This window comes from Candoia aspera, chromosome 6 (assembly GCF_035149785.1).
Source record: "Candoia aspera isolate rCanAsp1 chromosome 6, rCanAsp1.hap2, whole genome shotgun sequence".
NCBI lineage: Eukaryota > Metazoa > Chordata > Lepidosauria > Squamata > Boidae > Candoia > Candoia aspera.
This window is the reverse complement of record NC_086158.1, coordinates 97,189,656-97,213,178: the sequence shown is the minus strand read 5'-3', so window position 1 is coordinate 97,213,178 and position 23,523 is coordinate 97,189,656. Positions and strand designations below refer to the sequence as shown.

Sequence of the window (23,523 nt, the reverse complement as noted above, 5' to 3'; positions counted from 1 at the left end):
GACGTGTCCTGGCAGTCTCTGAGAATCGGACAAGATTGAACAGATTAAAAAAAAGGAAGTTCATCACATTGCTTCAAAATGCCAAGGGGAGAAAACACCCTCATTAAGTGTTGCCTTACAAGATTTTGCCAAGTAAGAAAGATTCCATCATGTCTGTGTTTCTGCACAGCCTTACAAAAAGGAAGTAATGAGTAATAGGAAGATATATATTTAAGTAGTGGTGGCTTCAAGGCATTGCTGAAATCAGAATGTCACTAAGACATGACATGCACATGCTGAAGCAGAAAAGCTTCTTATAGCAACTAAAATCAGAGAAGTTCCTTATAGCAACCAAAGGTGACTTACATGTGCTTCAGCAGGTGTTTGATGCACTGTACAAGAATGATCCCATCAAAAGGGGAATGCTCACATACTGTTCCACAGACTCCATCTCGCCCTACAACAAACTAAGCAGGGAAATTAATTTAGGCAGAAATGAAATATGAATTTAATAACTCCTGAATTCAAAAGAATGCAGTATATTTTGCCTTTAAGATACCAGTTAGAGAAGCAGCCCAGCCAGTGTTAGAAATGGAGGCAGGGTTCATTTTATGCACTGGACAAAGATCACAGAAATCATTCTGAAGTTCCCATGTGTAATAGCATCCAAAGGTCCAAATTTTGACATACTGTAGTTGGATGAACTGAAAATACCCAAAGGCACCCATTGTGCCTCAGCAAAAAAAGTTAAAGGAAGTGTAAAAGAAGAAAAAACGTGGCTGAATTTTTAAAAAACACAGTTTGAATAATGTTTATGAGGACATCCAGCCAGTCATGGATAGACCATTCTCCTTCCCTTCCAAATGTGAAAGTGAGTAAGAATGAGAGAATGGGGAAGAAAGACTTCATAACTGTGTGGATATAAAATAATCTGTCCCAACAATTAAACAATTTGGAAGCAGTTGTTGGATCATAAGACTTCTTCACGCCACTTTCCAGATGCTGAGATCAAGGCTTTTCTTTCTATAGAAACAACTACTGTAAGATAGAGAAGGGAAGTCCTTATTCCCTGCTGTCTGGCCATGAGAACTGGTTAAATTCTTTATATTTTAGTATATCTCTGGGCAACTCAGGGAATACCATTCTTCCCCCAGCACTTGCCTTCTTGCATATCTGCCGATTATTGTCACACTTCGAGCTCTGAAAAACCTCCACCATGATGAGATTCTGGCTACACAGTGACTGGAACCCTTCTGGGGCTTGAGAAGTGGAACAGTTCTCGTATACATTTCTCCCCGCCTGCCACAAGAGGTTGATCAACATCCACACAAGGGAACTTCAAAATGTGGAATTTTGTGTGACTTGCTTGACCTTGAATCCAGCCCACTTCTTGGCAGTCAATCTGCTCTTTTTTCTTCTTCTTGGTACGTCTACTTCTAAACTTTTAATTCTCTTTTCATACGTTGGTACAGCCATTCTTTCCTCTTTTACTTATTGCTGGCTATCAATGGATTTTCTTTCTAAGACACCCATTTTCAAAGCAGACTCCAAAATCTTTGCCGAAAGACTGCGACGTGATGGTTAAAAATGTGTAACATCTCTTGATGACCAATCAGCAGATGACTTTGCAGTCAGAATCTTTCTCTGTACAGCATATGTAGCTCTTACTTGATAATCTAATGGAGTTTCACCCTGATTTTTGGAGAAGGCATGCTTATTCCTTCTTGCACAATTTAGGATCAGACTAAAGAGATTAGGGAAGACCCACAGATCAGCTAGATATGAGCTCACTAATATTCCTAAGGAATATGCAGTGGAGGTGAAGAATCGATTTAAGGGACTGGACTTAGTAGATAGGGTCCCGGAAGAACTCTGGACAGAAGTTGGCAGCATTGTTCAGGAGGCGGCAACAAAATACATCCCAAAGAAAGAGAAAACCAAGAAGGCAAAATGGCTGTCTGCTGAGACACTAGAAGTAGCCCAAGAAAGAAGGAAAGCAAAAGGCAACAGTGATAGGGGCAGATATGCCCAATTAAATGCAAAATTCCAGAGGTTAGCCAGAAGAGATAAGGAATTATTTTTAAACAAGCAATGTGCGGAAGTGGAAGAAGACAATAGAATAGGAAGGACAAGAGACCTCTTCCAGAAAATTAGAAACATTGGAGGTAAATTCCAGGCAAAAATGGGTATGATCAAAAACAAAGATGGCAAGGACCTAACAGAAGAAGAAGAGATCAAGAAAAGGTGGCAAGAATATACAGAAAACCTGTATAGGAAGGATAACAATATCGGGGATAACTTTGACGGTGTGGTCGGTGAGCTAGAGCCAGACATCCTGAAGAGTGAGGTTGAGTGGGCCTTAAGAAGCATTGCTAATAACAAGGCAACAGGAGACGACGGCATCCCAGCTGAACTGTTCAAAATCTTGCAAGATGATGCTGTCAAGGTAATGCATGCTATATGCCAGCAAATTTGGAAAACACAAGAATGGCCATCAGACTGGAAAAAATCAACTTATATCCCCATACCAAAAAAGGGAAACACTAAAGAATGTTCAAACTATCGAACAGTGGCACTCATTTCACATGCCAGTAAGGTAATGCTCAAGATCCTGCAAGGTAGACTTCAGCAGTTCATGGAGCGAGAATTGCCAGATGTACAAGCTGGGTTTAGAAAAGGCAGAGGAACTAGAGACCAAATTGCCAATATCCGCTGGATAATGGAAAAAGCCAGGGAGTTTCAGAAAAACATCTATTTCTGTTTTATTGACTATTCTAAAGCCTTTGACTGTGTGGACCATAACAAATTGTGGCAAGTTCTTAGTGGTATGGGGATACCAAGTCATCTTGTATGCCTCCTGAAGAATCTGTATAACGACCAAGTAGCAACAGTAAGAACAGACCATGGAACAACAGACTGGTTTAAGATTGGGAAAGGAGTACGGCAGGGCTGTATACTCTCACCCTACCTATTCAACTTGTATGCAGAACACATCATGCGACAAGCTGGGCTTGAGGAATCCAAGGCTGGAGTTAAAATCTCTGGAAGAAACATTAACAATCTCAGATATGCAGATGATACCACCTTGATGGCTGAAAGTGAAGAGGAACTGAGGAGCCTTATGATGAAGGTGAAAGAAGAAAGTGCAAAAGCTGGTTTGCAGCTAAACCTCAAAAAAACCAAGATTATGGCAACCAGCTTGATTGATAAATGGCAAATAGAGGGAGAAAATGTAGAAGCAGTGAAAGACTTTGTATTCCTAGGTGCAAAGATTACTGCAGATGCTGACTGCAGTCAGGAAATCAGAAGACGCTTAATCCTTGGAAGAAGAGCAATGACAAATCTCGATAAAATAGTTAAGAGCAGAGACATCACACTGACAACAAAGGCCCGCATAGTTAAAGCAATGGTGTTCCCTGCAGTAACATATGGCTGCGAGAGCTGGACCATAAGGAAGGCTGAGCGAAGGAAGATCGATGCTTTTGAACTGTGGTGTTGGAGGAAAATTCTGAGAGTGCCTTGGACTGCAAGAAGATCCAACCAGTCCATCCTCCAGGAAATAAAGCCAGACTGCTCACTTGAGGGAATGATATTAAAGGCAAAACTGAAATACTTTGGCCACATAATGAGAAGACAGGACACCCTGGAGAAGATGCTGATGCTAGGGAGAGTGGAAGGCAAAAGGAAGAGGGGCCGACCAAGGGCAAGATGGATGGATGATATTCTAGAGGTGACGGACTCGTCCCTGGGGGAGCTGGGGGTGTTGACGACCGACAGGAAGCTCTGGCGTGGGCTGGTCCATGAAGTCACGAAGAGTCGGAAGCGACTAAACGAATAAACAACAAAATGCTTATTCCTACTTGAAGTCAGTCCCCAACTCTGCAAGCTGTTCTGGCAGGGGAGGGAAGCGGGTTGCTTCTTCTGACAATGAGGCATTTATCTCCCCAAATTCCTGACAGGCAGTCTGAGAAACTGTTTTCAACAACTCCCAGAGAGAGAGAGAATCTGCAACTTAATCCATTACCGTTTTGTTGGAAATCCCCTATGCTCCATTTCTCAGGAAAAAAAGGACTTTTAAAGAAAGACTGCCCTATATTCAAGGTTTTTTTTTTAAAGAACGTAAGCTGATGTTTTTTTCTTTACAATGACAAGGCAACTGTACGCAGAGGTGAGTGACATTCTACCATACCATGCAGAGGTTAATTCAAAACTTACCTGATAATGCCAACCCTTAGGAAGGCTTAGCTTTAGGTTGAGAAGATAAGAGAGGATTGTGTCAGATTGTGAAAGGACTGCTAGAAAAGCTGGTGGTGGCTTTGGCTGTGATTGAGACCCCTCCATTGTTTTATAGAGGACAGCTCCCCTTTTCTCTGATATCTTAAGGCAGCGTATATAGGGATCTCTCCTAAGTTTAACCTCAGGAAGTGAGATAAGTGAGTTAGACAAGAGTGGTTGACCCAAAGGCACCTGATGAGCTCATGTTCAGATGGAGATTGAATTTAGCTGTCCTGGTCCAAAGCCAACACCTTAACCACTACATTTCATCCAAGTGGCAAACCCAGTATAAACTGTTGTCCTCTTTATTAGGATGGCCAGATAGCAGAGCCAGTCCACCATGAAAGCCGTTCAGAAGAAATGCTTTGGACCTCGTGGGAGCACAGCACTTCTCTGCTATTTATTAAAGAGCCCCACTTGCGGGGTGGTGGCTCCCTGTGAGACTGGGGAAAAAAAGATGCGGCTGCTTTAAAGAGATGACTAATTAAAATGAATGGTTGTTGGAGGGCTTGAAGCAAGTGGTAAGCTGGGACCAGAACCCAAGATACACCCCAATGTTTTGCTTCTTTTCGGTTCTAGCACAGTATTCTGCCAATGAAGGCTGGATTAATTGTGACAAAATCTGAACTGATGATCACTTTTAGACTGCTCTTTAAAAAAGGCTGATGGCTCTGGACTGCCTTAAAAGAAAGTTAGCATGACCATCCCCTGGTAGTAGAGAGGTTGCCTTGCAGAAGCAAAAGTAGTGCAGAGAACAGATGCGGACCCAGAACTTTCAAACCCATTTTTAGTTGCTAAAGCCTGGTTAGGCAGCCCTTTTCTTTGAAAGGGCCACATTGTAGTGAGACAAGAAGATCTTAACTGACTTCCTGGATTCAGCCAGGAATTGATGTGTGTCGTTCTCCTGTTCTGGTGGTTGGAACTTACCTGCATAGACTTATCATACCAACGATTGGCACCATTTTTATTGTAGCCTCCTCCATGGAGAAGTTGCAAGGCCCTGTCGGTATCACTGAGCTCTCCCCCGCCCGGACTATCAAGACACACCAAGCACAGACTTCGTTCAATCATGTCAAAGGAATCTCGGTTTGTAGAATCTGGAGTACAAGACAGTTTGTTTGGCATAATTGCAGGCTGTTCCGTGGTTTCCCACCTCCTAGATGAAATTGTTATGCTTTGTAATCTTATTCTCTGAATGGTAAAAACTCTAGGGGTGCCAGCATTTTATTACTTCAGAATGAAGTTAGTGGAAGTTTACAGTGTATAATGTTGGGCTCTTTACCCATAGGGCTAGGGGGAGATTAGATCTGGAGCAAGTTGGTGGACTTCCCTCTTCAGATTAATCTGCTGAACTTGAAGGACACCAGATTTCTTTGGCAATTTGGTGGACTTCTGGGTGGACACAGATATCATGCACATTTTAGTAGATCAACCCATGAAATCAAATCATTCAGACTGGATATTGGACATTCATATAATCCAATCTTTACCTGAGGAAGCCCAGCAGCCTGTTCTACCTCTCACAGTTTTGTCTGCAAATTCCTCTGCTCCAGTAACAGTAGGAAATGTGAGCATTACAACTTATGAAAATAAGAAGTGCCTGTTCAGGTGGGACCAGAGATCCCTCTTGTCCGGGATGCAGATGAGACTACTTGGTTAGGAAGAGCTTCTGTGCCTGCAAGCAGCTGCCAACTCAATGGCAAGACATTGGGCAACCTCATTTCAGTTTCTGAAATGAGGGGAAACGAGGGTCAAATATGCCTAAACGAGTATTTCATAAAGAAGTAATGGGTGGGCATGCTTCTCTGAAATCAGGCAATTTTGATATTGTCTGCAAAATTAAAACTGGGTATGCTTTTAATTTGGGTTCAGAGAAAACATGAATTAAAATATGCTCCAGGATTAGCATATGCCACATGCTAGGAATCACTGAAGCTTTGTTCCGTAGCACTCCCAGGCTTCTCTACAGGTAGTCCTCTCTTAACAACCATTTGTTTAGTTATGGTTCAGACTTACAACAGTTTTGAAAAAAATGACTTACAACCGGTTCTCTTATGACCATTGCAGCGTCCCCAAGTCATGTGATCATGATTTGGGCTCTTGGCAACCAGTTCGCATTTATGACCATCAGTGTCCCGTGGTCATGTGATTGCCATTCTTGACCTTCCTGGCCAGCTTCTGGCAAGCAAAATCAATGGGAAACCATGTGATTTGCTTAACGCCTACATGGTTTGCTTAATGCCCATGATGATTTACTTAACTCCCACTGCAAAAAAGGTTGTAAAATTGGATCAGATTTGCTTAATGACCACTTCACTTAGCAACCAAAATTCTGGTCCCAATTGTGGTCATTAAGCCAGGACTACCTGTACAATTTAAAAGGAATAAATGAGAAGAAAATGTGCGGTCACCTGACAAGGAGATTGCAGGCAGAACAAGAATCCCTTGGGGCAAGTGGAAAGAAGAAAAGGGAGCGGGAAAATGCAGGAATGGGGACCACCACCTGCCCCATTGGAGCATCCCAGACTGTGCCTTTGGGACTGTCCAGGGCAACTCTGCCAAGGGACTGAATGACAGGAGAGGGTGGAATGCAGAGGTGGGTCTTGCCAACCTTCCATGAGGATTGCCCGGGCCTTGGCCCACTCCAGCCTTCCATCTGAGGTCAGGAGACCAATTGGGGGAAGCCTCTCTTCTTCGTTCTCTGCCATCTTAGCTATCTTCCGTAACTGGGTGAATAGGTCTCCCGCGCTGAGACGCCGGAAATTAATGACCACGTCCAAAACAAAAAACTGTGGACAAAGCATCAGGAAGGAAAAAAGGAAAATGGGTTGAACTCTGAATCAGGTGGCGATTGCTGTACAAATCCTATCTTCCCATACCTAATTTCCTCCATGAGGCCACCCACAACTTGTTCCTGCTTTGCATGGTTTTGTGCCACATCTACCATCTGCAGGACAACCGTCAGCCTCTGAGCATCAACAAAGCACATTTGGATGTGGCCAAAATAAAATTGAACTGGATGCCTTTGCGCAATGCATCAGCCAGCTAGACCTGAGAGACTTTCACTTCTGCTACATTGGCTTACAAGAAGAGTCACTCAGGGGCATTTGGGGGGATCAAAAAGGTCAAGATGGTGGCTGTGCCCATGCAAAATCCCACCTCTTTTTATTTGTGCTGTAGATGCGATGCATATAAAAAGGGGCAGGGCTTCAATCACATGATTGTGGCTGCCATATTGACTTTTCTTGGCTGGCTGGGGAATTCTGGGAGTTGAAGTCCACACCTCTTAAAGTTGCCAAGGCTGAGAAATATGATCTAGAGCAAAAGTAGGCAAATTTTTGATCCCTCTTTACAGTTCTCTGAGTGCTGCTTGGCACCACTGATTTTGATGGTTCCTTGCCAAAACTTGCCAGTGCAGTTTCCCTTTGGTTTGGTGGAAAACAGAACCAGCTAGTCTAGAAATTTAAGGCAGCTGGTATAATCCAATGTTTACGGGAATTGGAATCAGGAGATTCCAGACTGAAATCCCCACTTGACCACAGAGCTCACCAGATGACTCTGAGCTGGTCACTTTCCCTCAGCAAAATCCACCTAGTAGGGTTGTGGCTGTGGAGATGCATCTGTCCAACCTACCTCACTGTCATGTCAACCTCACAGAGTTTACTGCCTTGAACTCTTTGAGAAAAGTTGGCCAATAAATACAATAAAGAATTACTAACTTTAAAAAAAAGATGGAAAGTAAAGTCTCCCCTGGAAAAACAGGAAGCACAGATAAAATCCCTACCAATTTCCTACAATAGACTTAGTCAGTGAGGTCTTCAGGCACTTGACAATAAATTGTGACTTTAGTCACCAAGAGTTTCTTCAGTGTGTCTATGACGGTCAAGAGCCAGATTAGAACAAGGAAGCATACAGGTAGTTCTCACTTAATGACCATTTGTTTAGTGATGGTTCAGACTTATGATGGTGCTGAAAAAACTGTCTTATGACTGGTCCTTGCACTTATGACCCTCACAGCATCCCCATGGTCACATGACTGGAATTTAGGCACTTGGCAACTGGTTTGCATTTACGACTGTTGCAGTGTCCCATGGTCACCTGATCACCATTTTCGACCTTCCCAGCTGGCTTCCGGCAAAGAAAATCAATGGGGAAGTTTGTGATTCACTTAATGACCATGTGGTTTGCTTAACGACTGCTGCAAAAGAGGCCGTAAAATTGGGTTGGATTCGCTTCACAACCACATTGCTTAACAACTGGAATTCTGGTCCCAATTGTGGTTGTTAAGTGATGACTACCTATACATTCAGAACAAACTTTTCAGTTCCTTTTTGATTTCTCTCCATCCTGTTGCTCCTGTCTTCAGGCATTCCTTTATTGAAATGACCCCCAGCCTGGTACCTTCCAGATCTGTGGGCTTCAGCTCCCAAAATTCTCAGCACTGGCTGCATTGACTGGTGAATTCTGGAAGATGAAGTTCACACACCTGGTGATCACCCAGATTGGGCAAAACTCCTCCAACCTGAGTTTAAACACATGCTCGATCAATTCAACTGAAAGAAAAAAAGTGGGTGTGGGGTAGATTTTTAAAAGATAATGTGAGATTAAGGTGCACTCACCTGATTGTTACAAGCAACAATGATGTGATCTGGCTCAGGCATGACATTGCTTTTCTGGGACACAAGGGTGTCTTTTGTAAGTCCTGGAAGGCGATAGGAAGAGAAGAGCCCATAGTATTGCTTCATACAAAGAGGGTGACCAGACAGTTGTCCACGAGCAAAATCCACAGGGACTGCATGTCTGGAGGAACAGAACAAGAGACAAAGTGAAATGTGTGTGTGGGGGTGAGGGGTAGATAAAAAGGAAATCTAATCAGAACAATGGAACCTTGATAAAATCAGATAAAAAGCGGTTGTTGGTAGATGGATGCCAAAGCTGAAATTCATCATTCTTAACATGCCCACTTATACCTGTGTTCCAACCAAATTAGAATTCATGGATGAACATTGGACAAATGCAGACAGTAATAGTCAATAATAAGGACTAAACATGCCTGCTTCTTCCCCTCCTTTAATGCTCTGCTAGAAGTTGAAATCATACGAAAATATGAACGTGTTGTCACGCATCATAGAGGTCCTTCTGTCAGAGAGGATTAAGACCTTTTGTGGGGAGCAAAGGAAGACCTTGGATGGACTTAGTCGTTTCTGAAGGGCAGGCAAAATTATTGGGCCAATGTGGTGTCTGATCCCCTAACATTTGGGAGAAACATGAGATACTAAAATTGAATATAGGATCATATTAATCTCTCATTCAAGGGATAGTAGAAAAATTAACAATTGTAATGTTTTGTTAGCGATGTCCTTTGGAGACACTTGTAAAAGAAGTGCTAAAGTAGGTGGAAATAGCAGAATTTATTAATTATTCTGCAAAATACCATATCAACTGTTTTGCTTCCTCCGGGTACCCATCTTACCACTGTATATGGCTTATTCTTAAGGAAGGTCCTAGACTCAAAATTAAGACACAAATTTATTCCAGTCACTGGAATAAAGATTTTTTTCCCAGAGTTTCAGCTAGAATACTAATCAAATTGTTGAGTCCCATTGTTGAATCACATGAGGTGCATTTGAATAAATTCAGCAATTTAGAAGGATTTTGTCCACATGTAAAAGCTGTTCAGCAAATTGAATCAACTCAATTCAACCCTTCAAATCATGTCAAGGCATATTATATGGAGATGATCCAATTTTCAAATAGCTAAAAAATAGTCAAATTTTTGACTTTGTTGAGATTGATGATCCAAATAGAATGATTTGAATTGGATAATAGCCAAGTCAGTAATCTGATTGCGGAAGATTTATTGAATGGATCTGAAGCAGGGATAGAAGTGCATGCATTGTTGAGCCGAAATGTCGTGCAACACAACAGGGTCACTCACCACAAGACATAACACATGCAGGCAGGTTCAACTGACAGTTTTTGTTTGTGCAATAATACTAGGGAAGATACACTGGCCTGCAATGGAATGAATATGCAAAGCTTCTGTGCTCTGGCAGATGATCACAGCCACTCATAATAACATCTTAAATTCCATTCCACACAGGTCTAGTTTTGTTATGCTACTCATTGTTATGACATCAAGACATTTATAAATCACATCTTTCTCCCTGCAAGGAACTCTAAAAGTGGCTGCCCTGTGATGTCAAACTATAATTCAGGGCTGCACAATTTTTTCAGGGCTGAGGGCCACACTTGGCCTTTTGAGCATCACTGCTGGGGCCATCCTCCCAGGAGTAATGGGTAGAAACAGGACCAAATTAAAATGGTTTGATTTTTATTTATATTTTTGGTTTTCATTCAGCTGAAATGTAGTTATTATGATTACTCCCAATTGTGTCTTTCTTAATTTCCCCTATCCTATTAAAAAAGAAGCATCCAAAACCTTTGGAGTCCTTGGGAGGAGATGCTTGTGAAGCTTTTCATCCTGGGATCACCCTGGGACCAAAGGTTGTGCAGCTCTGCTATTCTTGCTTAGGAAATATTTTTCAGGTCTTCTGAAACTAAACTCTGGGACAGATGCCAGATGTAGTTATGTTAATTGTCCAGAATTTATGGGACTTACCCCCCAAAGCCTTACATCTAAATTACACCTACGATTCTCCTCAAGACTAAGAAATGATTTACTTTGGGCAAGTGACTTCATCACTGTGTGAGGTCATCTCAGCTGAACCTCTGCAGGTGTCTTATGTTCATCCCTTTCTCCTCCTCATTTAAGAATGGATTCTGTTGATAAGTGGCAAATTTGCTTACGTGTCCAGGAGAGCTTTATAATCAAGAACTCCAGAAATGAGATGGGCAGCAAACCTAGAAGTCAAAATATAGAAGTTCCATGGATTTCTGCAGCAAGAAATTATATACACATCATCACCAGTATAGAATTATCATGGTGGACCTTTGCCAGCCAATAATCAAGTAGCAGCTTGGTAGGATGTCCATCAGTATTAATTGATCTTATTACTTCCATTTTTAAATCTCATCATTCCTCCAAAGAGGAATGGATGAGGTTCTCAGCTAAGCTGTCCTCACCACAACCCTGCAAAATAGATTAGATACCTGATGTGGTGTGGGAATGCAAACCTAGGTCTCCTGAGCCTAAATCCAGTGTTTTAACCATCCATTAAGAAAGTCTCTTAATGGGCTTCTCCTCCCATTCAAATCTGATTGCTCCTTGAGATTGGCCAGATTAGCCAGCCAGTGGATACAAGTAGTTCATCAAAAATGCAAGATAGAGCTATTTTAGTGCTCCCAGTTTTCTCCCCCACCTCTGAAACTCTTCTTTAGAGGGATATCTTGATCTCTTCTTATTTTCCCTTCAGGCAGGCAAGAAGGATAATAGGTTGTTTGTTTTAACCCACCTTTGATTTGGGCTAGTCTTAACTACTGATATTTTACAGTACTGTGCATGAGTGACCAGACTGATATTTTGATGCATTCTCTGCTTTTCTGTGAATTATTTTTAAACTATGTTTGTCTCACTGCAATTCATATTTGGTCAAGATTGTGCTTAAGAGCTGGACAGCACTTCCTCTTTCCTCCTCCTGTCCAAGGTTTCTAAGTAGGGCTCCTGTGTGCCAAGAGGCTTTTTCGGTGTCAGGAGCTGTGCAACCAGGAGAGATGCAAAACAGCAATGAAGCTATTCAGTTTAAAAGGAGGACATAAATAGAGACATCAACATTTAGGATTTTTTTTGTTTTTAGTTTCTGAAGATGATCTAGGCAAAATAGAATAATTCTGATCAATGCTGCCATTCTGTATTTTACAGTGTATTTCTGATCTGCAGATTGTATGGTTTTAACTTAGCTTTACCAGCACAAAGTGGAGTCAGGAAGGGCTGAGTATGAGGAGGACACCTGAGTCTGAGATGCAACTGTGTTGTAAATTCAAGTTTTATACAGAACTGTAGTCCCTGTGCCTTAAGAAAGGCAAGGTAAGAAGTCTGGCATTTGGGCTTTTGAAACATTGGAATTCTTACATTGTACGCAGAGTAGAATGAGATTAAGCCCATAATCATGTTAGCAGTTAGAGTAATGCATTTGTCAAAACACAATAATCTAGATCAATGCATTTAATTAGAATTTCAATATTTCAAAATTGCCTCTGTACTTTAGAAAATACTAAGTATTTAATTTGACTGGTAATGTGTGCTCAGGGACGGCTTGTTATAATAAAAAGGGGAAATATATTTAAGAACATTAAAAATGGGCTTTGGAAGTTTTTAAAAGGAAAATCTCCCTCAATTTGGGTTGCTTTCAGGTGGCTACATGGATAGGATAGGACGTAGCAGCCTTAATTTATTTATTTTATTTATTTATTCTTCAAATTTCTATCACCGCCCATCTCTCCCAAAAGGAGACTTAGGATGCTGACTCATTAAAGCTTAAGTCAACCAGTTAAAGCAGCCAAGTCCTTTTTCAGGCTTCTGGAAACAGAAGTGGCTGCTTTAAAGAGATAATATGCTTATGCTCCCTCCTTCTTCCACATATTAATCCAACCCTCTTTTTTGGGATCAGCCAAGATTATTACAGTAGGTGCTGCCTCCTACTGGAACTTAACCTATTTAAACATCTGGAATTCTTATGCAGTATTATTAGTTGAACAGTGTTAAGGGAGGGCCAGAACATGCTGGAAAAATATAAAGAAAAAGTTACATACATCTCCAGGTAGGCCTGAGAGAGAATCCTGTCTGAAGAGCCTGAGAATCAAGATAAGATCTTTTCCTCAACTTGCTGTCTTCCAAATATGTCGAACAATGACTTCCATAAACCTTATGGTACAATACTGATCTGGATAGATCAGTTATAAGATAGCTTCTTGTGTTACTTTTATATATCGTATCATATTGCTTAATTTACAATATTAAGACTGCAAAGTTAACTTTCTTTACCTGGAAGTAAGCATCACTGAACATGATGGGACTTACTTCTGGGTAGTTATTTTGGCTTGGGTGACAGTGAATTTCACCTTAATGACATCAGAGAGAAGGGTTCTCTTGACATCTCTGTATTAGGGAATACTTACTTTTGTTCCAAAATCTTGGGAATATATCTTAATCCTTGGAATAGTAGTCATTAAATATAAGGAATTGGATTTAGGGATATCAAAGCATGCAAATTATTCATAGTTTTCCTGGTTCACCTCAGAGGAGTCTACCCAAATCCTTCAATCATCCAAATGGTTCAGAAATGATACGGATATTGTATGAAAATGTCAAGAAACCATCTGTGTCATATTAAAGCCAGTTTGGTCTAGTGGTTAAGGCAACGGGGTAGAAACCAGGAGGCTGTGAGTTCTAGTTCCTTCTGAGGCATGAAAGCCAGCTGGGTGACCTTGGGCCAGTCACTCTCTCTCAGCCCAACCCACCTCACAGGGTGGTTGTTGTGGAGAAAATAGGAGGGAGAAGGAGTATTAGGTATGTTCACCGCCTTGAGTTATTTATAAAAATAATAAAGGCAGGATCGAAAATAAATAAGATAACATTCTTTTTTGTTAGGCCACACACTGATTCCACTTCAGGTTTTGGAAGCGGCTAGCTGAAAATCCAGACCGTTCTTCAAGATCTGTCTACTTTTCTTGTTATTTCCACAATTCTGGTGAGGCTATAATCTAAATGGCAAATGTTTGAGTTGCTCAGACGTCACAGTTAGATCCAGTCTTCACTATCGTCTGGCAGGCGGTCACTGGAGCAAAGCAGAAACCAATCTTTCATGGCTAGGAGGACCCAAGAGACTGTTTATTGGGGGAAAATATGTCATAAGTAGCAGAAGCAATTTCAAAGCCAGTCTATCTTCCCAGAACATTTTCATTTTCACATCTATAGGCAAGGGTGGACACAATGAATATGTTTTCCTTGAAAAGTGTGACCATTAGCCTCTGGTTTCTACATGATCAAATGTGGCATCTTCCTCTTATAGTTAATCCACACACTTCAAGTACAATCCAGTTACTTACAGGGATTTTTATATATATTTTAATTGATTGGAATATTATAACAGTAATGGAAAATACCACAATATCTCTGTTTTTGATACATGTTTAAACTGTATCTATTCTGGTAAGCAGTGTAGTCTCTCTCTGTGTGTGTTTACACACACACACACACACACCAAATTCCTCATTTTAGTTGTTTTTGTCTGCTGGAACTGTCTGTAGTTTATCTACTTTTATTGCTTATAGTTTATCTGTCACTGTGATTTTTATGATGTGGCTTGTTATTAATCTCTCCAGACAATGCAAAATGAATCAGAAGGGTGGGATATAAATTATCTAATGAATATAAAAAATAACTAAAACAGGGTGAAGGCAGAAAAGGCTGGTTTCAGTTTTAACACAGACTTATTCAAAGCAACACAAAGTGCAATCCTGAAATGGATAACCCCCTTTAAATTCAGTGGGGCATGCCGGGGTCTGGTTTGGCTATAGCTGGGCTGAAATAAAAGAAGTTGCCTATCAAATAGGTTGATGTCAGACAGATAGATGAAGGAGCTGTGGAGCTGAAAGTTAAACACGAGGAAGTCAGTCTCCCATGAAGGAAGGTTTTCAATTCTATTGAGGGAGATTCCTGAATGATTGGAAGGGAATGATTTGAAATATATTCTGTGGGTGTGCGTGTGTGTGCGTGCACGCGTAAATAGGTGGATGTGGATGTGGATGTCTCCAGGGATGGGAATATGGATGCTTTCAGAGGTCACCAAACTACAACTTTAGCATTCCTCATCATTGGCTGTGAAGATTGAAATGACGAAAATTGTAACTGATCAATATTCAGAGCAGAGGTCTGCACGGGGAGAGGATGGTGTCAGAAGAGACAAGATGGCAGCCACAACCGTGAGGTTGAAACCTCATCCCTTTTGTTAACCTGTGTTGCAAGTAAAAAGAGTCAATGTGGCCACTGTCTTGACTTTTTGATACCCACTCCTGGTGGATGCCCCTGTTTGGGAAGCTATGGTTCCCCCACCTCTGCTGTACAGATACGCCTAGGTAGATACAAAGGCAGAGAATGATTGTGGACATGAAGAAGTAACTTAAAGGTAATTCAGTTGAAACCCATTTTTGTTTAGATGATGCTACTTCAGTTCTTCATATTTCTTTTCAAGACAGAATAAACGACATATAAAGCATAGGTTTTAATGGGGGCTTTAATACAAATCTGTGGAAGGTGCTTTAAATTCTCATGCATTTCAGAAGTAGTGTATTCAGAAAAGAGGAGGAGTCAAAACAGAAAATCAGAGTTGGCCATTGAGCTGGAAAAAAAAGTTTAAATATCTTTACGACTCTTCTGTGCATAATTTGGACATCTGTTTGTCATAAAGTGCAACGGATGTAGCTAGAATGGAATGTTTTGGTCTTCAGTGGGTCTTCAGATACTTTACCTCAGTTGGTCATCTGCTTCTTGGAACTGCTGGTGAGCAAAGATAACTGCTGGGCTAGAATTGATTGGAAGGGCTGATTGGTTGTTAAGATACATGTCGTCTAGCCAGTAATGTAAAACCTACCAAAAAAAAGTGTTATATAGGTACACTGTCAAACAATATCATATGCATCCTCTGTGTTGACTTAGTGCATATTTGTGAAATTAAGCATCCGCTGAAACCGTTCCTTGGAATCATTTTGTCCGCTGCTTTTTGAACAGATACTTTCTGTTTTGTATGTTTTTGAAAAAAAAAACACCCTACCCCATATAGGTAGTCCTCACTTAACAGCCATTCATTTAGTGACAGTTCGGACTTACAACCATGCTGTAAAAACCGACATGACCAGTTCTCACACTTACGACTGTTGCGGTGTCCCCGCGGTCACATGGTCATGATTTGGGTGTTTGGCAACCGGTTCACATTTATGGCTGTTGTAGCATCCCATGGTCATGTGATCACCATTTTTTGACCTTTCCAGATGGCTTCTGGCAAACAAAATCAATGGGGAACTGCATGATTAGCTAAATGACCATGTGGTTCACTTAACGTCCATAGTGATTTGCTTAACAACCACCGCACAGCAGGTCATAAAATCAGGTCAGATTTGCTTAATGACCACTTTGCTTAGCAGTTGAAATTCTGATCCCAATTGTGGTCATTAAGTGAGGACTACCTGTACTCTCTAGACTTCACACATGGCAAATTTTCTAATCTGCTTCATCCATTGGTAGTTTGATTTTAACAAACACATAATTTTTAAATGTAGAGAAAACCCCCATCCCCCAAACACTTAAAGAAGTATGAAAACCTGGAATCTAGTCCTGGCCACTTGAATGCAATCACCATCATGGCTTCCTTCTCTAGCCCTCAAACACTGAAAAAAATTAAAAAGTGGTTCCTGGCCCCCAAAGATTGCCTGTTCCTGACATACAGGGTCTTTCAGACAAGCAACCTTCTTGCAAGTAAGTGTGTCAGGAATCATTGTACCTGTCTCCAAGACTCCTGTATTCAAGTCTTGACTGAACGTTGCTGGGCTGAGCCCATTGTTTCAAGATACTCTAGCTTTCTTCTACCATCAGTGTCTCTGTCTTTCCTATTAATGTCCTCTGATGACACAGGCCTAGAGTGATTCTTCTGTCCCATGCTTGTCTTCCATTGTCCTCAGAAAAGGAAGTCTGTAAATAAGCTTTTCTCTGTACCAGTAATGCCTCTGTGATATGGGAGCAGCTCAGCAAATCCCATAGAGGAGGGGATGAAGGAAGAAGAAGCTTAAACACCAGTTTGTTGTAACCCTTTTCACGCATTTTATGATGAACATATTTGAAGCTGAAGGACAGAAAACTTACCCAATTCTCCATTTTTTCATGTCTTTCAAGAAGCTTTTTCTGAAGGAGCTCTCCTTGGCCTCCTGGTGCTCCAAACTTCTCCACAATAGTCTTTGTCTTCTTATATTGTTCTTCGGACACCAGATGTTTCATGCACCGAAGGTACGTATCTAATGTTTGCTGAAGTGGTGGAACTGGAAGTTTGGGCAGTAGCTAATGAAAAAGATTCCAAGCAATTGGGAATTGGGTATTCCTATAGCATTTTGTTTTACAAAACTACTTTCCTGCAGTTGAATTTCAGCTTTGATGTTCTAACCTAATGCACACTTTCTTTCAGATTCCATACAGCATAGGATTATAACTTTTGAATAGTTTCATAGAAGGCATAATTTGCTATAGGTAATGAGCCAATGAGCAGTGCACAGTGGAGCCAAAATATCCTGTCCCATTCTAGCTTTGGAAAAGACATTTTTATTGTGCAAACTCTAGCAGATCAGTGTGTGTTCTATTTTGCAATTCTCTGGGGTGGACAATTTGTCTTCTAAATTTCTCTAAACTTCTTTTTAATGTATGATAGTCTGCAAAGAGCATACAGACAGAAACCAAACACTGTAAATTCTAATACGTTAGCTTTCCTGTTTAATTTTCCTGAAATAGAAGGAAAAATATAAGCCAGTTTTACTCTGCTTGATTTTTTTCAATATTAAACCTCTATGAGGGGGAAATGGCTAAATTTTTCCACAAATTAAAAAAAAAAACCTATTAAAATAATTTAACAATTTTATAAAAACTATAGAAAAACAGATGGGACTTCTATTGCACCATTGTGGCCACCACCTTGACTTTTTTTGACTATGCCCTGCTGCAGTGCCTAAGGAAACAAAGTGGCTTCCTCCTTCTCATTTCTCATCTAAGGAAGGAGAAGACAGTTCTTTTAAAAAAAAATTGCAAGGCCTAAGAGACATCCGGACAAAAGAACCTAAACCGTATTCACTTTGAGAGGATAGATGAAGAAGGGCCATCATAAACTCTTCTTTCAGTCCAAGGAGGACCTTCATTGCTTGTTTTTGAACTTGAAACTTTATGGGTTGAAGCTATTTGACTTAAATGTTTGGGTTGCCTTCTTTCCCATCTCCTTCTTTGGGTGGGGATGGGAGGGTCATTTGACATCTAGGTAAACATCCATAGAATTGCTTGGTAAATCAGAAATCATTTTGTTGTTAAGTAATCTTAATTGATCGTCCCTGTCCTTAAACATTTCACGCTAGTATATTTTCCACAGAAAAGTGACCTGTTGAGCCTCACTCTTTTTTCCCATGAAGAGGAACAATGTGATATCTGTTTTTCTAAACCAGTGTTTCTCAACCTTGGCAGCTTTAAGATGGGTGAACTTCAACTCCCAGAATTCCCCAGCCAGCCATGCTGTCTGGGGAATTCTGGGAGTTGAAGTCCACCCATCTTAAAGTGGCCAAGGTTGGGAAACACTACTCTAAACTCTTCTCCACCCCAATGATACTTGCCCTCCCCTTCAACATCCCTTCTGATGCTTCTTTCCATCACTCACCATCTCATCTTGGCTTTGCATGCTATTTTCCTTTTTTGCTGTGGCTTTCTTTAGGATTGGCATCCTGAACTTCCTCTAGATCCTTTTAACAGAGAGCAAAACCTGAAATCACTTGCAGAGGATTGCAGACTCAGCTCCTTCAGTCTAGAAATAAAAAACAATAATAATTAGAAAAGGGAAACAGAGATAAACTCAACTTTGCAATGCCAGGGTCAGTCTTTACATGCACAGATAAACTCATAGCAATTATAGTCTTCATAGGGGAAAATCTAAGAAATACACTTTCCAGGTTAAGAACATTTCTCTTTAATCTAGAGATAGGAAGCTCTTGTGTCTTCTTTTTGTTGTCCTCTAGCTGTGATTGTTGAGACCTGGTTGCATAAATTCCTGCCATTTTGAGGATAACAGCTGAAAACTGGGTGGTAAACCCTGAAATATCACAGGTGACAAATAATGACCATTCCCTAATTTTTCCTCCCAGCAGTCTTTCCCACATGAATAATTTGTGATAACTTGCCACAAATTAATCTTGGGATGGTGGTACTTATTTGCAGGAGGGAAAACAAATCCCCACCAAGCTTTGTTTGATCAGCAATTTGTTCAGGTGGTGGACCCCCAAGATGGAAGGTTAACACATCAAGTGAGGCTCCCTTTGGCTTTGTTGAAACTATTTGCCAAATATTCATTAATTCTTTATGGCTGCATACATTCACAGGATGTTGAAAATGAGTTCAGTTGCTCTGTTTCACACCCTGGAAGTCAAATGTTATGGCAGTGCAATTATTGCAATAGGATTCCTCAAAAAAAAAAAAAAAGTATTGATTCCACCATTTGATGTTGGACTTGTCTATCTAATCAGGGAGGAGGAGGTTGAGACACCAGCCGAATAGCACACATTTTCACAGCTCTCCCTAGTTTAATTATATTAATAGATTTTTAATGATTTTCGGACTTTTAAAAATCTAAATTATGTTATTCTGGGTGAGATGAAAGTAAAGGAAAAGGCATAGAGCAAGGATTTTCTGCTTTGAACAATATGGGAAAGAGAAAGAAACAACATGGTACCAGCCCGGGATCTCTCCCCTCATGGAAGTCAGCTAAACAGCCAAAGATTGACGAACACTTTGCACAAAAAGGACCTGTGAGTAAAGCAAACTTCCCTTCTACTTCCAACAAATTTGGAGTATTTGAATGGGATTTGCAAACAGAATTGGTGAAACAACAGCTATTAGAGCTCTCCCTGTCTGTCAGGGAAGAGTTGGGAGGGAGTCGGGAATCCTCTGTGGGCTCTCCACTGCAGATAAACAGTCCAACCATTAGCCTTGGGGAAACCAAAAATAACTTTAAAGGTAAGAAGCAAAATCAGGACAGGGAGAAACTTCCTTGGGAAAATACAACTGAGTTCATGGCAAAACTATCTCTGCTTACAGACCAAAGTGTTATTTCAATATCTGAGCTGCTGTCAACCATAAAATATGATTTGGACATGCTGAAAAGAGACTTAGAGGCAGACATTCAAAAGCATGAAACCAGACTTTTCATTCCAGCTAAAGAGTATGCAACAGCCCCAATTAAGTCCTGTAACCAGGGCATGAGTGCTATCAAAGAGCAAGGAACCAAAGATAAAGTAAAGCAACTTGAGGAAGTGCCACAGCAACTAAATGTGTGTAGCAACAACTCTGTAATGCTGGAAAAGGTAAAGAACAGGAACCATTCATACATCCAAGCTCCTCTGGATATTAAGGAAGTACTCCCTATGAAACCAAGTCACATATTGCAAACACACCAATTGCTCTCAGCATTTTTCTGAGTAGGCATAACACCGGATGTTGGAATTCTAGGTGGGCAATCGTAGTTTCTTTAGGACAACTTCTTCATTGCCAATACGGCCAAATTGATTTACGTGCTTTCAAATGGCTTCCAAGTGCCCCTTACAGCAAGCGGATTCTTTTGACTTTTAAACAACCCGCTATTCCACTGATGTTACTTAGGATGAGGGCATACTTAGCTTCATTCCAAATTTCCCCCACCAGAGTTTTTCGGAAGGAAAAGATTAAACCCTTATTTGTTTCCATGTCACCTATATTAAATAACCACCTTAAGCTGGTTCCAGAGGGACCCAAGGCTTCTGCCTCCCTGCCCAGGCCTTGAGAAAGCCAGGTTTAATCTGTGGGAGACGGTCAGCCTCACCTGATGAAGACTCTTCAGACCCAGCAGAAGCAGGTCTTGTTAGTGCTTTTGGCTCCCTACCAAGGAATGAACAGAATAATATTCCACACACTAGAAAAACTGAAGACAACTTTACTGAGCACAGTTGCTACAGTGAAGTCACTTATAGACCTTGTGTCTCCAATCGTTGGCACAAATGACTCCTCCTTAGCAGAGAAAGGGTTACCAGCTGCTCCGCTAATTGATTTGGTCTCTGTGCCCCATGCAGAAGGCTGAAAAAGCACGTTTAATCTGTGGGAGACGGTCTTTACTCCAACACCCCCAGAAGACTGGCAATAGGTTGCACCACTGAAGATTTAAACATACCACCAGGAAATGTAAACTCGGCCCCACAAACTATAGAGATTGCAGACCAGCATTCACAGGACTCTAACTCAGCTTCACGAAAGGACACCTGGACACCCAATATTGGCTGTTTCAATGCTGCAGTTGGCAGCACAGGAGTCACGGGATATAATCCCCCCAGTGCTTCCCAGGAAGTGTCCACAGCAAACTTTTGTCTGGCCAAACTGAATAACATTCAATCAGCACTACCCCCCTGTCTCTGGAACATTGCAGGGTGGAGATCCAGGAGGAGATCCATCATTTCTGGAATATATATCCAGCTATGACATAGTTTTTTTTTCAGGAAACATGGCACGCGGCCGAATTGTTAGTAGAAGGGTTTAAGACAATCACATTGGAAGCTGTGCCTGGTGCAAGTCTTAACATCTACCTCCCTGCAGGCTCAGATAACTAGTTTGCATTGGCAGTTCTGCTTCAATTTAATAGGAGTCAACTCCTTCTGAACAATGTGTACATCCCACCCCTGCGTATACGTTCACAGATAAGACATGTATGGGATAAAATAGATACCTATGTGGAAGATCTAATGGTGGCATTCCCTGCAGCACATTTAATATTGGCTGGCAATTTTACTGCAAGAATTGGAGCTAATGTTAAATCACTTTTTGCCAGATTTCATCACCAACCTTTACCCTCTATAATAACACCCCCTATTTTGTGCCGCCAAGCCAAGGACATATACAGTGACTATAGAGGGCTTGGCCTTCTTTGAACTTTCACAAAACTGAATTTGGTAATTTTAAATGGGTCTACTAGTGATGATTACCCAGCTGAGTATACCCACTGGGCTGGCATCAAGCCTTCCCTGTTAGATTATGTTGGGATCTCTCAGAGTTTAATCCCCTATCTATGTAAGTTCGTAATTGTCAGTCAACCTGAAAGTGACAATTTCCCTGTTACTTTGTGCCAAAAGGTCTCTGATAGGTCGTTTCTACCTTCTTGCCACGTTTCATCAGTGGCTGATGACCTTTGTCCCATTCGTGCTAAATGGACACCTCGGCAAGCAGACATACTGTGGTTACCAACTCCATTAGTAGGGAACCAGCCAAGTCTTTTTATTCAGCAATAGTGGAGGGTAAGTCAGATGACATCATACTGGCTAATTTGAATAACGTGACCAAGTTAGTTCAATCATTGTTAACAGCTTCCCAGTCTGTTACAGTTAGGCATGATCCGAGAATGCGTATGCCTGGTTCAGCCATGAATGCCATGATGCTTGGAATTCTCTAAACCACCATTTTAAATTATACACAGAGAATCCTGGCTGTTGTACAATTTCTGAGTTAATGACATTGAAGAAACAGTATAAACAGTTAACCTGTCAAAAAAAAAAAAAGAAAATGGAATGCTCTGAGGGTCTCCTGGCAATGCTTGATAGCGGCTGCCAGCGTGAAAAACCCTGCTATCTTCTGGAGGCTGGTAGCCCCTTCTTTTTTAAACAATATTTATAGCTCTTTGCCACATATATGGGAACGCCATTTTGTTACCCTATATGGTCAAGCAGAGAATTCCCTGGCAGAGTTGGAGTTGGATGTGACCTCCTTCCCCCATTAGCCCCCAGTCTCGCACTCAGAGATCAGAAATAAAATTAAATGGTTCAAACCAGGGAAAGCCCCTGGTTCAGACTTTATTACGTATGACGTAATAAAACATAATTTGGAATGGTGGACTCCAGTGCTAGCCTCACTTTTCACTCCTATAGACCGTTCAGCCATGATACCAAAGGATGGGGACTTGGCTACTATAATACCCACATACAAGAAGGGCAAGCGAGACGACCCAGCTACTTCCTGCCCAGTTAGTTTGTTAGGTCAGATCAGCAAAATGTTTGCCAAACATCTCCAGGAGAAACTAAATGGTGGGCTTGAATCTGAAGACATTCAGATGGATGAACAGGCGGGATTTAGAGTAGGACGATCAACGTTAGACCATGCTTTGGGGCTGCAACGTTTAGTAGAAAAGGACACCCATCAATCAGGACAATCCCTTTATGCAGCATTTATTGACTTTAGGTCAGCTTTCAACACAGTATCTAGAACCAAACTGTGGTATAAACTGAAACACTCCACCATGGATAAACAGTCTACTCCTGCTGCTCATTAAAATACGCGAGAATACAAGACTGAAAATCCGGCGCAGTAACCAAGGACACGTCACAAAGGAAATACCTGTAAGGAGGGGAGTCAGACAGGGATGTGTATTGGCTCCAGTTTTATTCAACGATTGTTTATTTATTTATTTAAATTTATATCACCACCCATCTCCCCCAACAGGGGACTCTGGGTGGTTTACAGTAAAATAATGATAAAAACATATCCACCTGAGTTACAGTCTA

General features: G+C 41.2%; 1 protein-coding gene across 1 annotated transcript in view; it reads right to left on the bottom strand.

Annotated features, from left to right (window-relative positions):
* CHAT (choline O-acetyltransferase) overlaps positions 1-18,743 on the bottom strand; it is a 33,254-nt gene extending 14,511 nt beyond the window's left edge. The window contains exons 1-8 of the mRNA XM_063307851.1: positions 18,615-18,743; positions 17,072-17,263; positions 15,684-15,802; positions 11,065-11,118; positions 8,874-9,054; positions 6,866-7,043; positions 5,182-5,351; positions 346-446 (exon numbers count right to left, since the gene is read on the bottom strand). Of these exons, the coding sequence (XP_063163921.1) occupies positions 346-446; positions 5,182-5,351; positions 6,866-7,043; positions 8,874-9,054; positions 11,065-11,118; positions 15,684-15,802; positions 17,072-17,263; positions 18,615-18,677 (1,058 nt within the window). The 5' untranslated portion in view covers positions 18,678-18,743. The remainder of the gene's footprint in view (positions 1-345; positions 447-5,181; positions 5,352-6,865; positions 7,044-8,873; positions 9,055-11,064; positions 11,119-15,683; positions 15,803-17,071; positions 17,264-18,614) is intronic.
* Positions 18,744-23,523: the final 4,780 nt, after the last annotated feature.